At 37.8% G+C, this 20,276-nt stretch overlaps 1 protein-coding gene across 3 annotated transcripts in view; it reads right to left on the bottom strand.

The window, feature by feature from the left end:
• The window catches only part of NGR-A8 (neuropeptide receptor A8), a 69,262-nt gene that overhangs the window by 26,702 nt on the left and 22,284 nt on the right, over positions 1-20,276 (bottom strand). For all 3 annotated transcript variants that reach the window (XM_021350124.3, XM_021350127.3, NM_001134271.1), the window contains 1 exon segment: positions 13,438-13,791. In XM_021350124.3, coding sequence (XP_021205799.1) covers positions 13,438-13,725 — 288 coding nt within the window. In that variant the 5' untranslated portion in view covers positions 13,726-13,791.

The following is a 20,276-nucleotide window of genomic DNA, read 5'->3' as shown; positions in this document are numbered from 1 at the left end:
TTTGCGGAATTTCTCCGGCTTCGCTACCCAAAGCTCACTTCCGAGTTTCAGGCCTTCAAGGCCGATCACACTGCGAGCCCTCTCGTGGACTCCGCCGAGCTCGCTGCTCCTGCGTCGCCTGTACCTGCGTGCAAAGCTTCTGCATCGAGCACCGCAGCCTCCGTCGTGCCTGCCGTTCCCGCTTCGCCTATACTGGCGAGTAACGATAGGATTTTTTAACGCTTACGGTCTCGCAAATCAACGTGATCAGGTTTCTGACTTTTTGCGTGACCATCAAATTGATATATTTTTAGTGCAGGAGACCCTACTTAAGCCCGCGCGCCGTGACTCTAAAATCGCGAACTATAACATGGTCAGGAACGACAGGCTCTCTGCTCGTGGTGGTGGCACCGTCATTTACTATAGAAGAGCCCTGCATTGCGTCCCGCTCGATCCTCCCGCGCTCGCTAATATCGAAGCATCAGTGTGCCGAATCTCACTGACGGGACACGCGCCGATCGTTATCGCGTCCGTTTATCTTCCACCGGATAAGATCGTTCTAAGCAGTGATATCGAGGCGCTGCTCGGCATGGGAAGCTCTGTCATTCTGGCGGGCGACCTAAATTGTAAACACATCAGGTGGAACTCACACACCACAACCCCGAATGGCAGGCGGCTTGACGCGTTAGTTGATGATCTCGCCTTCGATATCGTCGCTCCGCTAACCCCGACTCACTACCCACTAAATATCGCGCATCGCCCGGATATACTCGACATAGCGTTATTAAAAAACGTAACTCTGCGCTTACACTCGATCGAAGTAGTTTCAGAGTTAGATTCAGACCACCGTCCCGTCGTTATGAAGCTCGGTCGCGCTCCCGATTCCGTTCCCGTCACGAGGACTGTGGTGGATTGGCACACGCTGGGCGTCAGCCTGGCTGAATCTGATCCACCATCGCTCCCGTTTAGCCCGGACTCTACCACGTCTACTCAGGATACCGCTGAAGCCATAGACATCTTAACGTCACACATCACCTCAACATTAGATAGGTCATCGAAACAAGTTGTAGCGGAGGACTTCCTTCACCGCTTCAAATTGTCCGACGATATTAGGGAGCTCCTAAGAGCTAAGAACGCCTCAATACGCGCCTACGACAGGTATCCTACCGCGGAAAATCGTATTCGAATGCGAGCCCTACAACGCGACGTAAAGTCTCGCATCGCCGAAGTCCGAGATGCCAGATGGTCTGATTTCTTAGAAGGACTCGCGCCCTCCCAAAGGTCTTACTACCGCTTAGCTCGTACTCTCAAATCGGATACGGTAGTAACTATGCCCCCCCTCGTAGGCCCCTCAGGCCGACTCACGGCGTTCGATGATGACGAAAAAGCAGAGCTGCTGGCCGATCAGCCCAGCACTCAATCCGTGGACCCTGTTCATGTAGAATTAGTAGACAGTGAGGTAGAACGCAGAGCCTCCTTGCCACCCTCTGATGCGTTACCACCCGTCACCCCGATGGAAGTTAAAGACTTGATCAAAGACCTACGTCCTCGCAAGGCTCCCGGTTCCGACGGTATATCCAACCGCGTTATTAAACTTCTACCCGTCCAACTCATCGTGATGTTGGCATCTATTTTCAATGCCGCTATGGCGAACTGTATCTTTCCCGCGGTGTGGAAAGAAGCGGACGTTATCGGCATACATAAACCCGGTAAACCAAAAAATCATCCGACGAGCTACCGCCCGATTAGCCTCCTCATGTCTCTAGGCAAACTGTATGAGCGTCTGCTCTACAAACGCCTCAGAGACTTCGTCTCATCCAAGGGCATTCTCATCGATGAACAATTCGGATTCCGTACAAATCACTCATGCGTTCAACAGGTGCACCGCCTCACGGAGCACATTCTTGTGGGGCTTAATCGACCAAAACCGTTATACACGGGAGCTCTCTTCTTCGACGTCGCAAAAGCGTTCGACAAAGTCTGGCACAACGGTTTGATTTTCAAACTATTCAACATGGGTGTGCCGGATAGTCTCGTGCTCATCATACGGGACTTCTTGTCGAACCGCTCTTTTCGATATCGAGTCGAGGGAACCCGCTCCTCCCCACGACCTCTCACAGCTGGAGTCCCGCAAGGCTCTGTCCTCTCACCCCTCCTATTTAGCTTATTCGTTAACGATATTCCCCGGTCGCCGCCGACCCATTTAGCTTTATTCGCCGACGACACGACTGTTTACTATTCCAGTAGAAACAAGTCCCTAATCGCGAAGAAGCTTCAGAGCGCAGCCCTAGCCCTAGGACAGTGGTTCCGAAAATGGCGCATAGACATCAAACCAGCGAAAAGTACTGCGGTGCTATTTCAGAGGGGAAGCTCCACACGGATTTCCTCCCGTATTAGGAGGAGGAATCTCACACCCCCGATTACTCTCTTTAGTCAATCCATACCCTGGGCCAGGAAGGTCAAGTACCTGGGCGTTACCCTGGATGCATCGATGACATTCCGCCCGCATATAAAATCAGTCCGTGACCGTGCCGCGTTTATTCTCGGTAGACTCTACCCCATGATCTGTAAGCGGAGTAAAATGTCCCTTCGGAACAAGGTGACACTTTACAAAACTTGCATAAGGCCCGTCATGACTTACGCGAGTGTGGTGTTCGCTCACGCGGCCCGCACACACATAGACACCCTTCAATCTTTACAATCCCGCTTTTGCAGGTTAGCCGTCGGAGCTCCGTGGTTCGTGAGGAACGTTGACCTACACGACGACCTGGGCCTCGAATCTATACAGAAATACATGAAGTCAGCGTCGGAACGGTACTTCGATAAGGCTATGCGTCATGATAACCGCCTTATCGTAGCCGCCGCTGACTACTCCCCGAATCCTGATCATGCAGGAGCCAGTCACCGTCGACGCCCTAGACACGTCCTTACGGATCCATCAGATCCAATAACCTTCGCACTAGATGCCTTCAGCTCTAGGAGCAGGCTTAGGGACCTCGGTACCCGTACTCGTCGAACTCGACAAAGAGTTCGCCGTGCAACCTAACCCATGCATCAGCCCGCTGAGTTTCTCGCCGGATCTTCTCAGTGGGTCGCGATTCCGATCCGGTAGTAGATTCATTCGCGAAGCAATTGCTCTTGAGTTGTTAGGTCTCCTTCGGAGGCGCTCGGGTAGCTGTTAGCAAATCCCACCCCTCCTGGCTGAGCCTTTGCTCGCCCACCTGTCCTGGTGAAACTGGAAAGGCCTCCGGGCCACCAGTAATCCTTCAATCATAAAAAAAAAAAAAAAAAATTATAACGCCATGCTGCCGCTTTTTACCACAAAACTATTCGTTGCGGTTCGTTCCGGCTTCAAAGGTAGATCCGGTCAATACAATAGGTACAATCGATTTACCAATTAAATTTAGGCTCCAATAGTATACCTCAAACTGAACATCAGCATTCATATTATATAAGCTCACGTAGTATGGAAAAAATTGGAAAAACATATTCCTTGTAAATACTACTTCTATTGCTAAGCCTTAGTATGAATATTAAGGGGAGAAATTTAAAAGTCAAAGTTTTAGTCGTCGTGGCCTAAAGGATAAGACGTCCGGTGCATTCGTGTTGAAGCGATGCACCGGTGTTCGAATCCCGCTGGCGGGTACCAATTTTTCTAATGAAATATGTACTCAACAAATGTTCACGATTGACTTCCACGGTGAAGGAATAACATCGTGTAATAAAAATCAAACCCGCAAAATTATAATTTGCGTAATTACTGGTGGTAGGACCTCTTGTGAGTCCGCGCGGATAGGTACCACCGCCCTGCTTATTTCTGCCGTGAAGCAGTAATGCGTTTCGGTTTGAAGGGTGGGGTAGCCGTTGTAACTATACTGAGACTTTAGAACTTGTATCTCAAGGTGGGTGGCGCGTCTACGTTGTAGATGTCTATGGGCTCCAGTAACCACTTAACATCAGGTGGGCTGTGAGCTCGTCCACCCATCTAAGCAATAAAAAAAAAATAAAAAAAAAGTCATTAACCTTTTTAAACATTCGATGATGTCACAATCCAAAATTTCTTCAAAAGAAAAAGCATCACGTCTTATTACATAATTTTTTCTCGAATTCATAGTATTTTTTATATCAAATCCAAGCACGCAACTGATGAAAATAAGAACTATAATAAAACCTTGAAACCTTTTTTTATCATTTACGATAAATCAATCCATTTTTAAACTACAAATAAGTTTTGAAAGAATCAATCGATATAACATCATACGGTTAGTGACGAACCGTGTGACGAAAAAAATCTTAAATTATTTAGTACAATTAGACTGTATTCAATTCCGTGAGTTACGAATCTTGAAACATACAATTGTACTTGTATGTTTATAGTGTACGTCGTCATAGATCAAGAATACTTGAGATCAAAAAACGAAAATGGCGAACTGGCGCTAATGCAAAACAAACTAACGCAACAACGCCACGCCATTACGTTAAGACACGTGCATAGAGTTCGTCTTTTCGCATTAAAAGTGTACCATTTCCAAAAATATTCAAAATTGAGTTAATATGCGGAATCATTTGGTATCACCAGTATTTTTCTCATAAATACTGTCAAAAGAGCGTAGTTTAATTTTAGTTTTTTGAAGTGAAAACTTTTTTAGAATCGTTGTGATTTCAAACCGGATGCAACGGAAAAAACGACAGGTAAGAGACACAAATACAAAAATGTGTAGGATGAAGCCAGCAAAGAATGAGACAGAAATATACATACTACTTAATACAGCGCCATCTGTGAGATTTTTTAATACTAACGTGTGTATGAAAGCTCTTGTAGTGAATTTTAATTTAGGATTATACGTGAAATTAAAATATCAATTCACAGAGGGCGCTACCTTACAATTATTTACTAATGACATAATTTTACATATACTTAAGACGTTTAGGATAATTGTATTTTAATTTTGGAAGGTTTCACTTCTACCACGTGTGAATTGCACACATTTTATTTTTTACCTATGTTTGACTATTATTAACAAAATTAATACATAATTTTATTTTACTTTAAAAGAGAGATAATGTAACTGGTAAAAAAATAAAAAATGAATGTTACAAAGATGATTAATATTAAAAATATCACTTGTTAAAATCTTTAAAACACTCTCCTGTAAAATTAGTAAGTTTTGAGATTATAAAATTTTAATGCGAGAAGACGAGTTGTGTAATTCTGGAATACTGGCAATGATTTATTAAAAACTAGATTTATAAATAAACGCTTTGTTGTTGGCATTCGACTGCCACTGCCGAGCTGACGCTGCATGGTGAAGCCCAAAAGAAATGAACCTGAGATATGGCTGAGGTTGAAGTTTCAACGCATTTCAAAGCATCTTACAATTACATTAAGTTCGAAATAAGCAAAACGCTATCTTTACTTAGTAGAAAATTACAGAATTCTAAATTTGCGTAATTACTAGGGTGGTAAGGCGTATTATAAACCCGCACCGGTAGGCTATTTCTACCTTGAGGTAATAACGGGTCCAAGTTTAAAGGGTAAGGCAGCCTTTATAAAATACAACTGAGTTTTCGACCATATTATATTTTAAGGTGGATAATCGGATTCACATTCTGACGTGCGTGAGCTTCGAAAACTACTTATCACCAGATCGATTTCGAGATCGTGTAATACAACATTTTATTATAACAAAATATGGCGAGCATCAAAAAGAATAAAAATAAAATTATTTTTGTCTCAGTATAGACGTACCTTAAATCTATGAGAGCAGTTTTTATTTACACTCCGTGCCGGAAATTTCAATCACTTGTCCTTAAGGACACGTGGAAGTATTTATAACGTAATCGAAGAGCAGGTGCGCTGTCTATAAATTTTAGCTCACATAAATAAATGTCAGAATTGAAGGCATACCTCCATTCAATGTGTATTCTATCTGTATTTTAATAGTATCTCAAACCACACCAGCTTCTTTGTTAGAAAAGCGCTTTACCACGTGCTAGGTATGTGCATTAATTTAAGAATATATGTATGTATTGTATGATCATCAACGTGTGGATCAACCATATGAAAATCATGTATTAGTGTCACGTTAGCTTGATATACAATGCTGAAGGTTTAATTTTATTTTCGGTCGTCGGGTTATGCCGTCGTAAGCAAGATTCAGGCATCTGTAAAATATCTTGTGTTTTATCATAGGGTAGCTACAGTATTATATAAAGAGTGCCCTAACTTTCAAACTAAAACACATGAATGATTCGCGATAGGAAGATTCGCGATAAAAATGCGGGTTCACGATATATTACTAGTACTAGTAGTTTTTTACTGGTGGTAGGACCTCTAGTGAGTCCGCACGGGTAGGTACCACCACCCTGCCTATTTCTACCGTGAAGCAGTAATGCGTTTCGGTTTGAAGGGTGGGGTAGCCGTTGTAACTATACTGAGACCTTAGAACTTATATCTCAAGGTGGGTGGCGCATTTACGTTGTAGATGTCTATGGGCTCCAGTAAGCACCAGGTGGGCTGTGAGCTCGTCCAACCATCTAAGCAATAAAAAAAAACCTCGTTATAATATTATCGTATAACAACTCTCCATGTCAAAAATAAAGAATATAACAAATCGTATTTTGGAAAATGAAGGAGCATTATTGTCAATGATAAAATATCACTAGTAAATTGGTCACTGAAAATTTTTGTTGTCAATAAACAATTAATTATAGCTTTTGATCGCAGTTTTTCTCAACGAATTTAGCGGTTACTTTTATTTTTAAAGCAAACAATACCGACATCCGGTTGAAATAAACATGAATGTAAACCAAAGCTTATCGCCATAGCAAGCACATTGATTCAGTCAGTTTAAAGAGAGAGTAACGTAAATTCATCAACACACATACGTTCGTTTATAATTTTAGTATATACATACATAGACGTTGCAACATCTGGTATCGATACATTTTAAAAATACTTCGAATTATTTATTCAAACGCGAAAAAATGTAATACGGGTTAAAATTGGAATTTTCCTAATGTACCTACGTTACGTTTCGATTGGCTATTTCGTGAAAATTAAAAGAATTCAAATTCAGATTTTTGTTTTCTAAATTGTTTTTTTTTTTTTTCATTAGATCTTTGTGTTATTAATCAACATTTAACTACATCTAACCGCATCTGAAAATCGTACGCTTGAGACAGTCTTGAATGGTCTGAGACAGTTTGGCTCCGGCGACAAAAAGATAATTTTTTAGTTGGGCTGATGAGCTCAAGCTCTTCCAAATAGACAAAATGGTCATACTCAGCAGTACGGGCTCACAATATGCTCTACCACCAGTAAACGCTGATTGGGGATCGCAAAATACTGATATAATACTGCAACTCGTTCCCTGGTGAGCATTTTGTCGTCTTGTACGATGTCCACGGGGAAATATGTGGTGATGCCACATGGTCAGATTCTTAGCCTCCACCAAAGCTTTTCAGACCATATCTCACAGCGTTACATAACAACGTCTCTACAACATAGTCGCACGACATTAGGACTGACAATATCACATTTGGGATGTACAAGACCAGTTAGAATGAAGCTAAGAAAAGCCGACTTTGGGAAAGGCGGATCAATAATCGTAGCGGTAGGCAGCGGCTTGGCTCTGCCCCTGGCATTGCTGAAGTCCATGAGCGACGGTAACCACTCACCATCAGGTGGGCCGTATGCTCGTCTGCCTACAAGGGCAATAAAAAAAAAAAAAAAAAAAAAAAAATAAGAAATAACAAAATTTCGACCCTCGGAAACTCAATAATTCATTGTTTTAGCGATACATCACTTCCATAAAACAAGTAGGGGTACCTTCAGAGCATGACGTCACATAACGACACTAATAAATCGATAACATTCAAGAATTACGACCATAATCAGACGGAACCGCCCATGATAAAGTGAAGTAATAAGCTCCATGGTGTTATGATTTGTCATCGGATTTCTAAAAAAAATTAGAGAAAAACCGTTTACCAATAAATATACCTAACTTACAAATGCATCTGGGAATACGTGGTTTACATGTTACATTGAGTGTATTATGAAATAACGTAAGTTTTAAATTGTGTCCAATACACCAACAGTGCTGAAGAGATTTTTGATCGGCGCTCAATAATATTAGCCCGTTTCTTCTAATTACATTCACTTCGTAGATTGATTTCAAATATTTCGTATATGTATACTAGATGATGAGTTTTTTTTTGATAACGCCATTTTGTTGTGTCTTTTAAAGCGGTTAGTAGCCCTCAATTAAGAATAATAGTATTATTATTCGCCAATAGATGTCGGGAAGAGTTGATTATTGAAAACACGAATAAAACAACATTTTCTGAAAATAAATCGTAGCTAGATCGATTCATCGCCCCCGAAATCCCCTGTATACTAAATTTTATGAAAATCGTTGGAGCCATTTCCGAGATTGAAATTATATAGGTATATATTAATATACAAGAATTGCTCGTTTAAAGGAATAAGATTATTTTGCATTTGTTAAATTTTATTTCATTTACATTATTTACCTTTTTCAGCTCTTTATTACCTTTGCATGCAGATTAGCATACAGCCTACCTGACAGTGAGTAATCAGCGTCACTCGAGGACATCAGCAATGCTTTTATCAACCAAGTCATTGCTTATCTTTAATGTAGGTCTACCGCAACTAAACTTGTTTAATCATAATACAGCCAAACCTTTGTGTTATGTGCTTGCGTGAGCCCATGACCTCGTCACTTTGTTTTAAGTGGACTGTATGTAAATTGGGAGCATTGTGAAATTAGGTACATAATGAGGACGTAGGCTAACTTTTTCATAATTTTTTCTCGTAGAGCGTGGGCTTTAGTTTCTGTGGGCGGTCGCCCTTCTTCACCACTCAACAATACTCGCAGTCCCTCTGCGTCATCACGAAGGAAAATGAGTTTGGCGACATTATGTTGCCCGCTTTTAAGCACGCGAGATTACTTATTTGCAAATTAATTTATTAATTTTATACAGCAATTTCAAAGCGGTTATATTTTTACTTCTTTTGACGGTAAATTTGATGTCACAAATTAAATATTATTTATAGAGCGATATCAAATAAAAACTTCTAGATACATACCTATTATTATTTTTTTATAATATTTCTAACTGGAGAATAGTACCATTTTTCTGGTATCTCTATAATGCTATTTTAACGTTTAAATTTGCATGATGTTTTAGTGACCAACTTGTTTCGAAATGATTTTTGTATCAGAATTTGACAGATTGTAACCAGAAAGTTTTATTCATTTATTTTTAACTAAAATGGTGGAACGGGTTGTCTGCTCACTTGCTGTTAAGTTCCTACCGGAAACTATAGAGTTCACTTTTTTTTCCTACCCCTTCACTGGTAGCCTAAGGGGCTCTTCCAGCTACGCCCGGACGAGTAGGTGAGCTCGCGGGCTCAACCTGAGAGAATTTGCTAACACTAGCAAGAGCAGTGCTTCGCAGCTACCACTTCCACCGGATCGGAAACGCGACCCACTCAAAAGATCCGGCGACAAACTCAGTGGGTTTCTGTGTCAAAAGAAACAAACGTACGTAGATTGTTATCTTGTAAATAATAGAGTTAACCCATTGACACCTCAGTAGTCGGCGAACGACGGAAACTAGAAAGACGATTTCGAAACGTCCAAAATAATGATGCAGAGCAAGAACAAGAACAGACTTGACCATTGGATCCGAATCGCGGCCCAATGAGAAGATCAGGAGAGAAACTCAGTTGGCTAGGTCACAGCGTGAACGCCGCAACCCTTTAGAAACAGTAGATCAAATTTTCAATGTTTATGCAAAATACTTGCCCTATTCTTTAAAACTAAACATATGACAACTTCACGGTAAAGATGAAGTGGAAAGTTTCAACCTAATCTTTGTCCCAAACTGTATAGAATTAGAACGAAACTATCTTACATTAACCTTTAATATATTTTGTTATGTACAACACATGTATATGGCATGAAAAGAAAATTGTCAACGAATTTCATATTGCTTTTATGTGCTGCTCGAGATCGTAATAATAACAAAATATTGGAACGAAAAGAACGCTACGTCTATTAGCAGATACGTAGACACGCTTTATTAAACACTTTGGGAGCTTAAGTTACACATTTGTTTGTGTTAGTAACTTTTTCGGGTGCAAAGGCTCAAATCTATTTTCATTTGTTGTATTAAGCCTGTTTGGGTCATTTTTTAAATGATTCTACGGTGCCTTCCAAAAAGATTTTGTAGAGTACTTAGGCACAAAACCGTCTCCAACATTAATTTTGTAATATTATTCGAGAACTAAGAGAATCGAATCGTTAACAGTTGAGCGACCGAGCGAATACGTCACATATTACACGTAATTATGTCCCAAGCGTGCCTTCATTAAATTATATCACCTGACTTCCAACAATTCGAAGTTCAGTTCAATGAGCAAAGGGTGCGTGACACTAGTTAAATAATTTTATATAACTAAATATATTTATTTCAATGCCAAATAAATAAAACTCCGATAAACAAAAAAAATAATTAAAGATATGCCTTCAATTCGAGATTTTTGCATTAAAGATTTTCAGCAAGAGAAAAATCGCTTTCCTTAACATATTTGAGAGCGAAGCATGTTTTTCTGACATAATCATCTATAGGCTACAGAATAAACATCCGAAAATGACTAAACGCGACAATAACTACAACATGATTATACATAACATAACAAAGGAACAAATAAACTACTTGGAAGATAATTCGCAAATGTAACACAGATATTGTCCATTATTGAAATGCTCCAGGAAAATATCGTACTTATATGTCCTTGTACCTTTAGGGAAAACATGTAGATTCTCACTTTGCTCAAGTGGAGGAAAATTTTTTAGAAGCTATATACTCTTGTGAGCTCGAGATTGCGTAATCTCGGAAGGGCCGGTTCATTTCTTTTACCATTCTGCCTCTTTGTAAATTGCGATAAAACTATGATTTTTTTTATGCTTTTTGAACAACACAAAAACTAAGTCTGAGAATTACAAAATATCATTCAAGATCGAAGAAAAAAATTTCAAACACGATATTTTATTAAAATGATTGATACAATTGGAGATGGACAAATCTCCAAGCCTCATTATACAATGTATCAAACATTTCGATCGAAGCTTCAAAATAGGTTTTTGGGATTGAAAATTATACACACTCGTGCTTATCACTAAAGCTAGTCTTTGTGGGCTGAACGCAGACCCCTTACATCATTTTGGGTCTGTTCCATACATTACGTGCGTATCTTATAAGAAGAGATGACAAAAGAGGCATCAATATATCCAAGCTGGCATAAGAATTTCATCCATTTAAGAATTTGGGTATTTGCGATAAAACCCTCGTGTGATGGACCTCATTGTGCGTCCGCCAGTCTTGTCTGATTATTTACATCGTAGATCTGGCCCAACTTGAATAGCTTCATATGAACCGAATAAACGAAAAGGACTTATGTGTTTGGGTTAAATGAAAGCTTTCATGTTCCAGTTTCGGGAAAATTTATATTATTGTGTAATTTATGTTTTATCAAAATAATATTACGTCTTTTCTATTTTTATTTTTTATTGCACTCATAAGTGTATGAACTCACGATCTACCTGGTGTTAAATGGTCACCGGAGCTCATAAACAATATCAACGTGAATACCTACCACCTATTTTATATTCCGCTTTGAGTATGGAGGCCAATGTCTCCATTATATAGCAATTACGTCAATTATAATTTATGCGGGTATTTGATTTTTAATACACGATGTTAATCCTTCGTCGTGAAAGTCATTCGTGAGGAAGAGTTAAGGCACCAGTATTTGAACATTGGCATATTCAAATAGCTTAAAACGAATACACCAGGTATCCTTTGAGCCACAACGACTTCGAAAAATCCTATGATAAAGTTACAATTTTAATACTGTAAGTGTAAGAGCACACCCTGCTTTTCTGTTTCTACAAAGCTCTTAAGTAAGGTACTATAGATTGTATTTTGCCAAATAAAAATTCATACGACATTCGACCTGTCTTAACGCTCCGTGCATAATTTAATGAATGATACATTTAACATACGTACAGCAACATCGAGTATTTAAAACTAATGTAGTATTGCGATACTACACTTTTACTGTTATTTTAACAAATGATTGAATGACTGACGATACCTTCCAACTAAATTCCATAAGCGAAAAAGGAACGGACGGATAGCCAGCATAAAAATTTAATGGTATATTTACGGGCTCCAAATTATAATGATTCAGTGTTTTCTTTATGTGATCAAAAAGTAGAATATAAATAAACGAAAGAAAATTGAAACTTGATTTGAGAAAAACAGTTTCCAAATTGATAGTTTTTTTTTATGGAAACACTATGTCTAATTTTTAAACATTTGATTGCAATAACTGACTTGAGTATGAAAGATGCTTTTAGTTAGTATTAAAATGATTCAAATATTTTTTTTCGTCTCATGCAATATACTAATTATTTTAGAATAATAAGCTACACGTAGGCAAAACCCTTTCGGTTAAGTCTCGTAAAATGATTAATCGGCAGTCATTAAATCTTTCGTTAATTGCCTGCTCCTCTTTCGTAACTTTCTAGTAAGCAAATCCTAAATTTACCTCTAAATTTAATTTAAACGAGATTTGCCAGCGTTAAGCCACTTGTATAAATTTTATGTTGGTATTTCAGTTATCACAAATAATAATCAGGTTAATATGGAAATATTCGTTGCAGGTAAGAAAGAGACCGTATACACACAGTATACGATGCAGTGTTACGCGCTGAGATTCGGGATAAACAAAACTTTCACCGAAATACAAATTAAAACTCTGTTTAACGTTTAGAACACTTAAGAAGCAGTTTGCAATTCGTAAATCACTTCTTTCGCTTCGCTTCAGAAGATCTGTTCGCTATTTCGAGTAGAACCTGCCTTCATTTTTTTTTCCTAGCTCTGCTGATAGCCTTGAGGGCTATATGAGTCCCATATTCTATTATATAACCCCACTGAGTTTCTCGGCAGATCTTTTTTTTTTTTTTATTGCTTAGATGGGTGGACGAGCTCACAGCCCACCTGGTGTTAAGTGGTTACTGGAGCCCATAGACATCCACAACGTGAATGCGCCACCCACCTTGAGATACAAGTTCTAAGATCTCAATATAGTTACAACGATCCGAGTGGGTCGCGATTTCGAACCAGTAGTAGATTTAACAAAGCACTGGTCGTATTAGGGTTACTTCTTTACTTGAGTAACGTCTTTCCATTAACACTTAACACCAGTTCCATGAACTAACCTTAAGCAAAAAATGTATTTTCATTGTACTGAAATTTAAATGAAAGGTTTAGTTGTTAGTACTATAATTACAATAAGATCTTCAGTGAGTCCGTCGTACACAAATACAATCTGTTTTAATACAATCTCGGTCAACTTACCAGTAAGCTTACGTATCCGTGGATACTGTTGTACACCGTAATGACATCTCTAAAGTCCCCCTCGCAATAACCGCACGTGTCTGGCTTCAACGTCAGATTCAGTTTGCTTTTGGCATCTTTCATCATCTTCACGAGGAGGGATTCGAACTCCTCCCCCGCCCCTCCTCTGTTGGTCTGCTCACGTAGCATTGACAAGATTTGAGTCTCATTGTAACTGTCCGACGAGTTCCCGGACGCTGCAAATATCTCTTGGAATATATCCAAAAGGCTTTGCGGTTTGTTAGACATTTTTATCCAGCATATATTCTTTGTTCAGTGAGATTTACATCACCCAGTTCGATAAGCGATAGAAACCTGCAACAAAAGTACTTGATGTTAATTTAACATGCTCGTATACAATTACAATTAACCTACAATTTTGAAATCATCGTGGTCTAAATTTCACAGGGAACTACTGATTTTTCTTAGAAAATGTGTTTGTATCTTGCACGTGCTCACGAACAACATCTACGATGAACGAATAATTGCGTGAAATAAAACACAAAACAAAGCATAAAAAATTTGCGATTTCTTCGTCATTGAGCGTATCGCGGGAACGGTGGCTATCGCCGTAATGTTTGTTTTTACCGTGAAACAAATATTGGTACGGTTTGAAGATTTAGAAAATTTCTTATAAGACAAAAAGTTTGACTGCGACCTCATACGATAGATAGTGGCATCCAAGTTGTAATTTCCTATGACCTTCGGCAACAAGCCTGCGCATTGAAGTTGTTCATTCAACAAGTGCAGTAAAAAAAAGATGTGTGGTGTCGTGGGACACCGGATAGGAACGAAGTTCCTTATTATAAAAATATTAATTTTAAGTTCTATTCGAGGTATAAAGAAAATAAAACTGGAGGTTTCGCAACAACCCACGGTCCTTCGGTAACGTGCGAACTTATTGTGGTACACTTCATTCACGGTTGCTTGCATAAGAGTTAGTGTATTGCGCAAACGAATGCTCTGAGATCGTGGTCAATGAATGACAAAAAAATATGTTATGTTTTGTACGTTATTACAAAGTTAAGTCGTACACTGTGTGCATTACTAATAAAAATCTTACGTTACGGACGTTTTTTCCCGGTTAGGGTACCCCTCCACATCTTGCCATAAGGAACTTCGTTCCAAAAATAAACTATTCACTTCCGTGTTTTTTTTCAAGATTTAATAAAAGTAGTACTGTTTTAGTCATAAAACATATCATTTCACATTTATGAAGTATTTAGTATGCTACGATCTCAATTTTTCCACACAGAGAGATGCTTAATAGAAAAACAAGAAGCAATTTAATATTAATTCCATGATTGCGTTCCGCTGGCAATATTCCAGAGCTCTATGTGAAATCTAAAAGATTCTGTTGAAATTTAATTTAAGAGCCTTAAATCTTATCATTCGCGTTAGTGTCATTGATCGCCGATCGAACGAAAACGTTTCACGGTACGTTTTTCTTTATAATACCAAAATACGATTATAATCGGTGAGCTTATAGCAGGAAAGTAATCTCGACGTTTACTCGCGTCAAGTATTTTCATCTCAGTATTTTCAATCAGAGTATCAAAAATTATCGTAGAGGAATTAAAAAATTATATTGTTATACTTAGATTTACTTAAATACTTACATAGTTCTTAAGTTATTTGTAATACTAACGCACTGTGTGACGTCTCAAAATAAAAGATTTTTATTTCTTATTTTTATTTTATTTTTAAAAAAGCAAGCCGATCACGAATATTAATTTCACCACCGCCACCAACCAGATGTAATTAGATGTACGAAAACATAGTAACTAAAATGTTTAAAAGTTAAAAAAAAGAATGACAGATACGTAATACGGAACTCAACTTATTACTTAAGTTAGAAGTCGTCGTGGCCTAAAGGATAAGACGTCCGGTGCATTCGTATCTAGCGTCGCAACGGTGTTCGAATCCCGTAGGCGGGTACCAATTTTTCTAATGAAATACGTACTTGACAAATGTTCACGATTGACTTCCAGTGAAGGAATCATATCGTGTAATAAAAATGAAACCCGCAAAATTATAATTGCGTAATTACTAGTGGTAGAACCTCTTGTGAGTCCGCACGGGTAGGTACTACCACTCTGCCTATTTCTGCCGTGAATCAGTAATACGTTTCGGTTTGAAGAGTGAGGCAGCCGTTGTAACTATACTGAGACCTTTGAACTCATAATAATATCTCAAGGTGGGTGGCGGCATTTATGCTGTAGATGTCTATGGGCTCCGCTAACCACTTAACACCAGGTGGTCTGTGAGCTCGTCCACCCAACTAAGCAATAAAAAAAAATACTAACACACTATGAGACTATGATGTCTCGAAATAAAAGATTTTTATTTTATGTCATTTTTTATTTTTATTAATTTTTTTATAAAAAGAATGTTGATAACCAAGACAAATTTTCCACCACCAATCAGATGTAATTAGATGTACGAAAGAATTGTAACTAAAATATTGAAAAGCAAAAAAAAGAATGACAGATACGTAATACGGTAATCAACTTATAAGTTAAGTTCTTAGATCCTAGGCAGGCAGCCGCTTGGTAGGCAGCGGCTTGGCTCTGCCCCTGGTATTGCTGAAGTCCATGGACGACGGCAACCACTCACCATCGGGTGGACCGTATGCTCGTCTGCCTACAAGGGTAATAAAAAAAATCCTAGCAACAAATATTATTCTTTACCATGGACAACTTTTCGCCATCAAAGCATAAATGTATTTTCTAAAGAGTTTTCCAACACTTCATGATCTAACTATGTACTAAAAATCCTCAGAAGGTAAAATTTTATTGCAAATATATTTTATGGCAAAATATAGCACCGCGATAAATGTTTATACGTTCGAGAAAATCAGTCAAAACCAAATCAATATTGTTTCAGTAAAAAAAGAAAGAAAAAAAAACGATAATTGTTTGAAAGTAGGCTATGATTTTAATGCTACATTAAACCCTTTCAAAATCATTCAGGGACTACTAAATTGAATAGGCGGGCCACCTACTTTCCTTGGCTACCGTTTTTGCGGACGTTTCTTGTGTATACGACCGTTATAAATGGATTTCGAAGATTTTCCTGCTCATGATTTGACTTATTAAAAACAAAATGCTAAAATGTTAAAAGACTTTTCCTTCAATCTTTTAAGTTGGTATTGAATTTTTTTTTAATATTTAATACGGATTGACACTGTGGTTCAACATTGTGTTATAGGTATTATTTTAGTTATTTAGTTTTAAGAAAGTCGTTTAATTAGCTATACAATAAATAGAAATATAAACTAATATATTTAATATTTCATAACATAATTTACAGACCTTATATATATTTACATACTAATATTAATAATATTAAATAATAAATAATAATAATAATTTAATAACTAAAATATATTATTAAAAGGAGTCCTTTTGGGCAAGGTTACGAAGATACTGGCAGCGTTCCCCCTTTGAATAGCTTGACTAATTCTTTGTCCATTTAATTTACATTGGAAAAGTACAAATATTTTTACAGGCGGAAGTGCAGAGAAGAGAGTCAGATCACGCCTTGTCTAGGGATTCCTAAACAATAGTGAACATTGTCACTTTCACTAATCATTTTTGAAGTTAAAACTTTTTTAACCTAGTTATTATTTGAAATGGATGAAACAACATTAAGAGAGACAAACGTATACAGTATTTAACCTGCGAGAGAATAAAATAAATTAATTAAAATTTCTATAACTAAATTAGTTCATTTCTAGCACATGTAATTTTCAAAAAAAATTTTTGTTATTGCTTTAGATGGGCAGAATATTTTCAGGCCCGCCTAATGAACAGTGGTTGGTAGACTCCATGGATATCATAACATGAAATCTGCCATCAATCTTGAAACACTAACTCGAAGTCTAGACTATTTTGTTTAACGGCTATTCCGCCCTTCAAACGAAAATGCTTGTCTGATTCGCGGCAGAAATAATTCGAGCTCATTACGGACACACACAATAGTCCTACAACGAACCCAAAATTCACAAATCATGAACGTTATTATTAATTTTTTTATTGCTTAGATGGGTGGACGAGCTCACAGCCCACCTGGTATTAAGTGGTTACTGGAGCCCATAGACATCTACAACGTAAATGCGCCACCCACCTTTAGATATAAGTTCTAAGGTCTCAGTATAGTTACAACGGCTACCCCACCCTTCAAACCGAAACGCATTACTGCTTCACGGCAGAAATAGGCGGGGTGGTGATACTTACCCGTGCGGACTCACAAGAGGTCCTGCCACCAGTAAGATTTACTAATTATATCTACTTCTTCATCACTGCATTAGAGTTAACTGCATTGAAGAACACTCGAATATTAAATGGAACTGAGATGACAGTTGCAGAGAGGTTTTCATGTGCACCTGTGAGACAGTACCTAAGCAGTTAGTCTCACGTGATTAAGCCTGATAACGTTCAGGTAGAGAGCGGTGTCTTTGCGGATTCAGTGCCAATAACAGGAAACGGTAACGACTTGGATACTTGCCATGACCACGTAATCTTTTGTACAGAAACATCTGCAGGCCGCACTACAAGCTATTGCCGATTATTTTTCGATTCTACTCAATGGCGTATATTAATTTTTAGACTAAAAGTAAGGTTTCTCTATTATGTGTATGTAAGTATATTGGAATATAAATCATATGGTGGTTTCATATTGTGTTTAACGGTCTATATAATATAATATATAGTATATATATATATATATATATATATATATATATATATGTATGTATGTATTATTTTCTTTAGTAATGTATTGTTAATAGTACACCGCAACATACCTGCTGTACCATTATTTGTCCAGAATTTCGGGCAATTAAACGGTTGTCTGGAAGAGATCGCTTTTAGCGATAAGACCACCTATTGTACAAACGTATCTGCTTGTTGACTGTTTGCTGTTTTTTTCTGATGTTATGTTTCTCGTGATTTTAAAGACTGTTCGTGAAGTCATCAGATGTGGGAAAAGTACTACTTCTCGAAGCTGCTTACACTATTTCTAGTTCGTTTTAGGATGTTACCATTGGAATTTGACCATACGTCCAAACAACAAAAACTTATAAAAAAAATTAATAATTAAAAATTAACTTATAAAACTTTTAACGTTGTATACAAATTCAGCACTTTGTCTTGTTTTATCGTGCGCACATAACTTATGTTGCAAGCCAGATTTTGTTTCTTTTTACTTGTGTTTTTTAAGTATCTTTTTAGCTTGTGATGTGTATTGTGAGCTTAATAAATAAATATCCAACAAGGCACATAACAGGCAAGGTATTAGTTTAAACATAATTTCATGCAGTATTTTATCGAATAAATATATAAAGTTCGGAAGCAAAACAGTAATCCTAATCCGGTTTTATATATGAACATACATAATATATATTGCGGCTGTCATCCCATAGGAACATATTTACAGTTGAATCTCGTGTTAATTTCACACATTTAACAATTTTGTCATTTCGAATACCTAGCAGTTTAACGAATGAAGGTTTTTATTTTATTTTATTTTTATTGCATAGATGGGTGGACGAGCTCACAGCCCACCTGGTGTTAAGTGGTTACTGGAGCCCATAGACATCTACAACGTAAATGCGGTGTAATAATCCTAAATTTCTAGTGTCATACTTAATCATCATCATCATCATCATCAACAGCCCACAGTCGTCCACTGCTGGACATAGGCCTCTCCCAATCCACACCACTGTCTTATTGTATTTAGAACAAATTAATTAAGAGAACAGATTACTGTTTATGTTTTCATGTAGGTACTCTTAAACTTTGATAAGGTATCTTGATGTTTGTTACTTTCTAAGATCTGGGTTTTAATAATAACAGAAGACTACTGGTTTTAAGGTTTTCTATGGCTCGAACAAGCGACTGTGTAATTAGCAATCAAAATATTACTAATAATGTAAGTTTCTCATTAAATTAAACAAATTGAGCAAACTAATAAGAACCATTTAAAAGCATTTCATAAACCACGAAAAGAACATAAAACTTTATCCGACGCCGCATGAAAAGGGCTAAATTTATCGAGTTAAAGTCGCTGTTATAAAAGTGAAATTGTATTACACAATAATGTACGCGAGTTCGTGAAAAGTAGGCAGTTAACTTTTTCAACATTTTGTTGGAACTTTCTTTCGTGGTGTAAACATAGCTTTGAATTACAGTTCACAGCTAGTCACAAACTTGTAAGTGAATTGACTGAAATCGTATGCAATATCAATAATGTTCGAGATATTCTTGTAAAAATCCCTTGGTTCACAAATGTGATTTCGATCTCAATAAAGGCGACCGACTATTTTCCTATTTTGTGTTATAGTCACAAATAATAGAAATAAGTCACAACAATATGTTTTTACAATGGCCGCTACAAAAAACGTAGCCCGAAACAAGTACTTTTTTATTTATTTATTGCTTAGATGGATGGACGAGCTCACAGCCCACCTGGTGTTAAATGGTTACTGGAGCCCATAGACATCTACAACGTAAATGCGCCACCCACCTTGAGATATAAGTTCTAAGGTCTCAGTATAGTTACAACGGCTGCCCCACCCTTTGAACCGAAACGCATTACTGCTTCACGGCGGAAATAGATGGGGTGGTGGTACCTACCCGTGCGGACTCACAAGAGGTCCGACCATCAGTGATTACGCAAATTATAATTTTGCGGGTTTGGTTTTTATTACACGATGTTATTCCTTCACCGTGGAGGTCAATCGTGAACATTTGTTGAGTACGTATTTCATTAGAAGAATTGGTACCCGCCTGCGGGAT

Source organism: Bombyx mori, chromosome 19, assembly GCF_030269925.1.
Source record: "Bombyx mori chromosome 19, ASM3026992v2".
Taxonomy (NCBI): Eukaryota; Metazoa; Arthropoda; class Insecta; order Lepidoptera; family Bombycidae; genus Bombyx; species Bombyx mori.
This window is presented reverse-complemented; position numbering and strand designations above follow the sequence as displayed.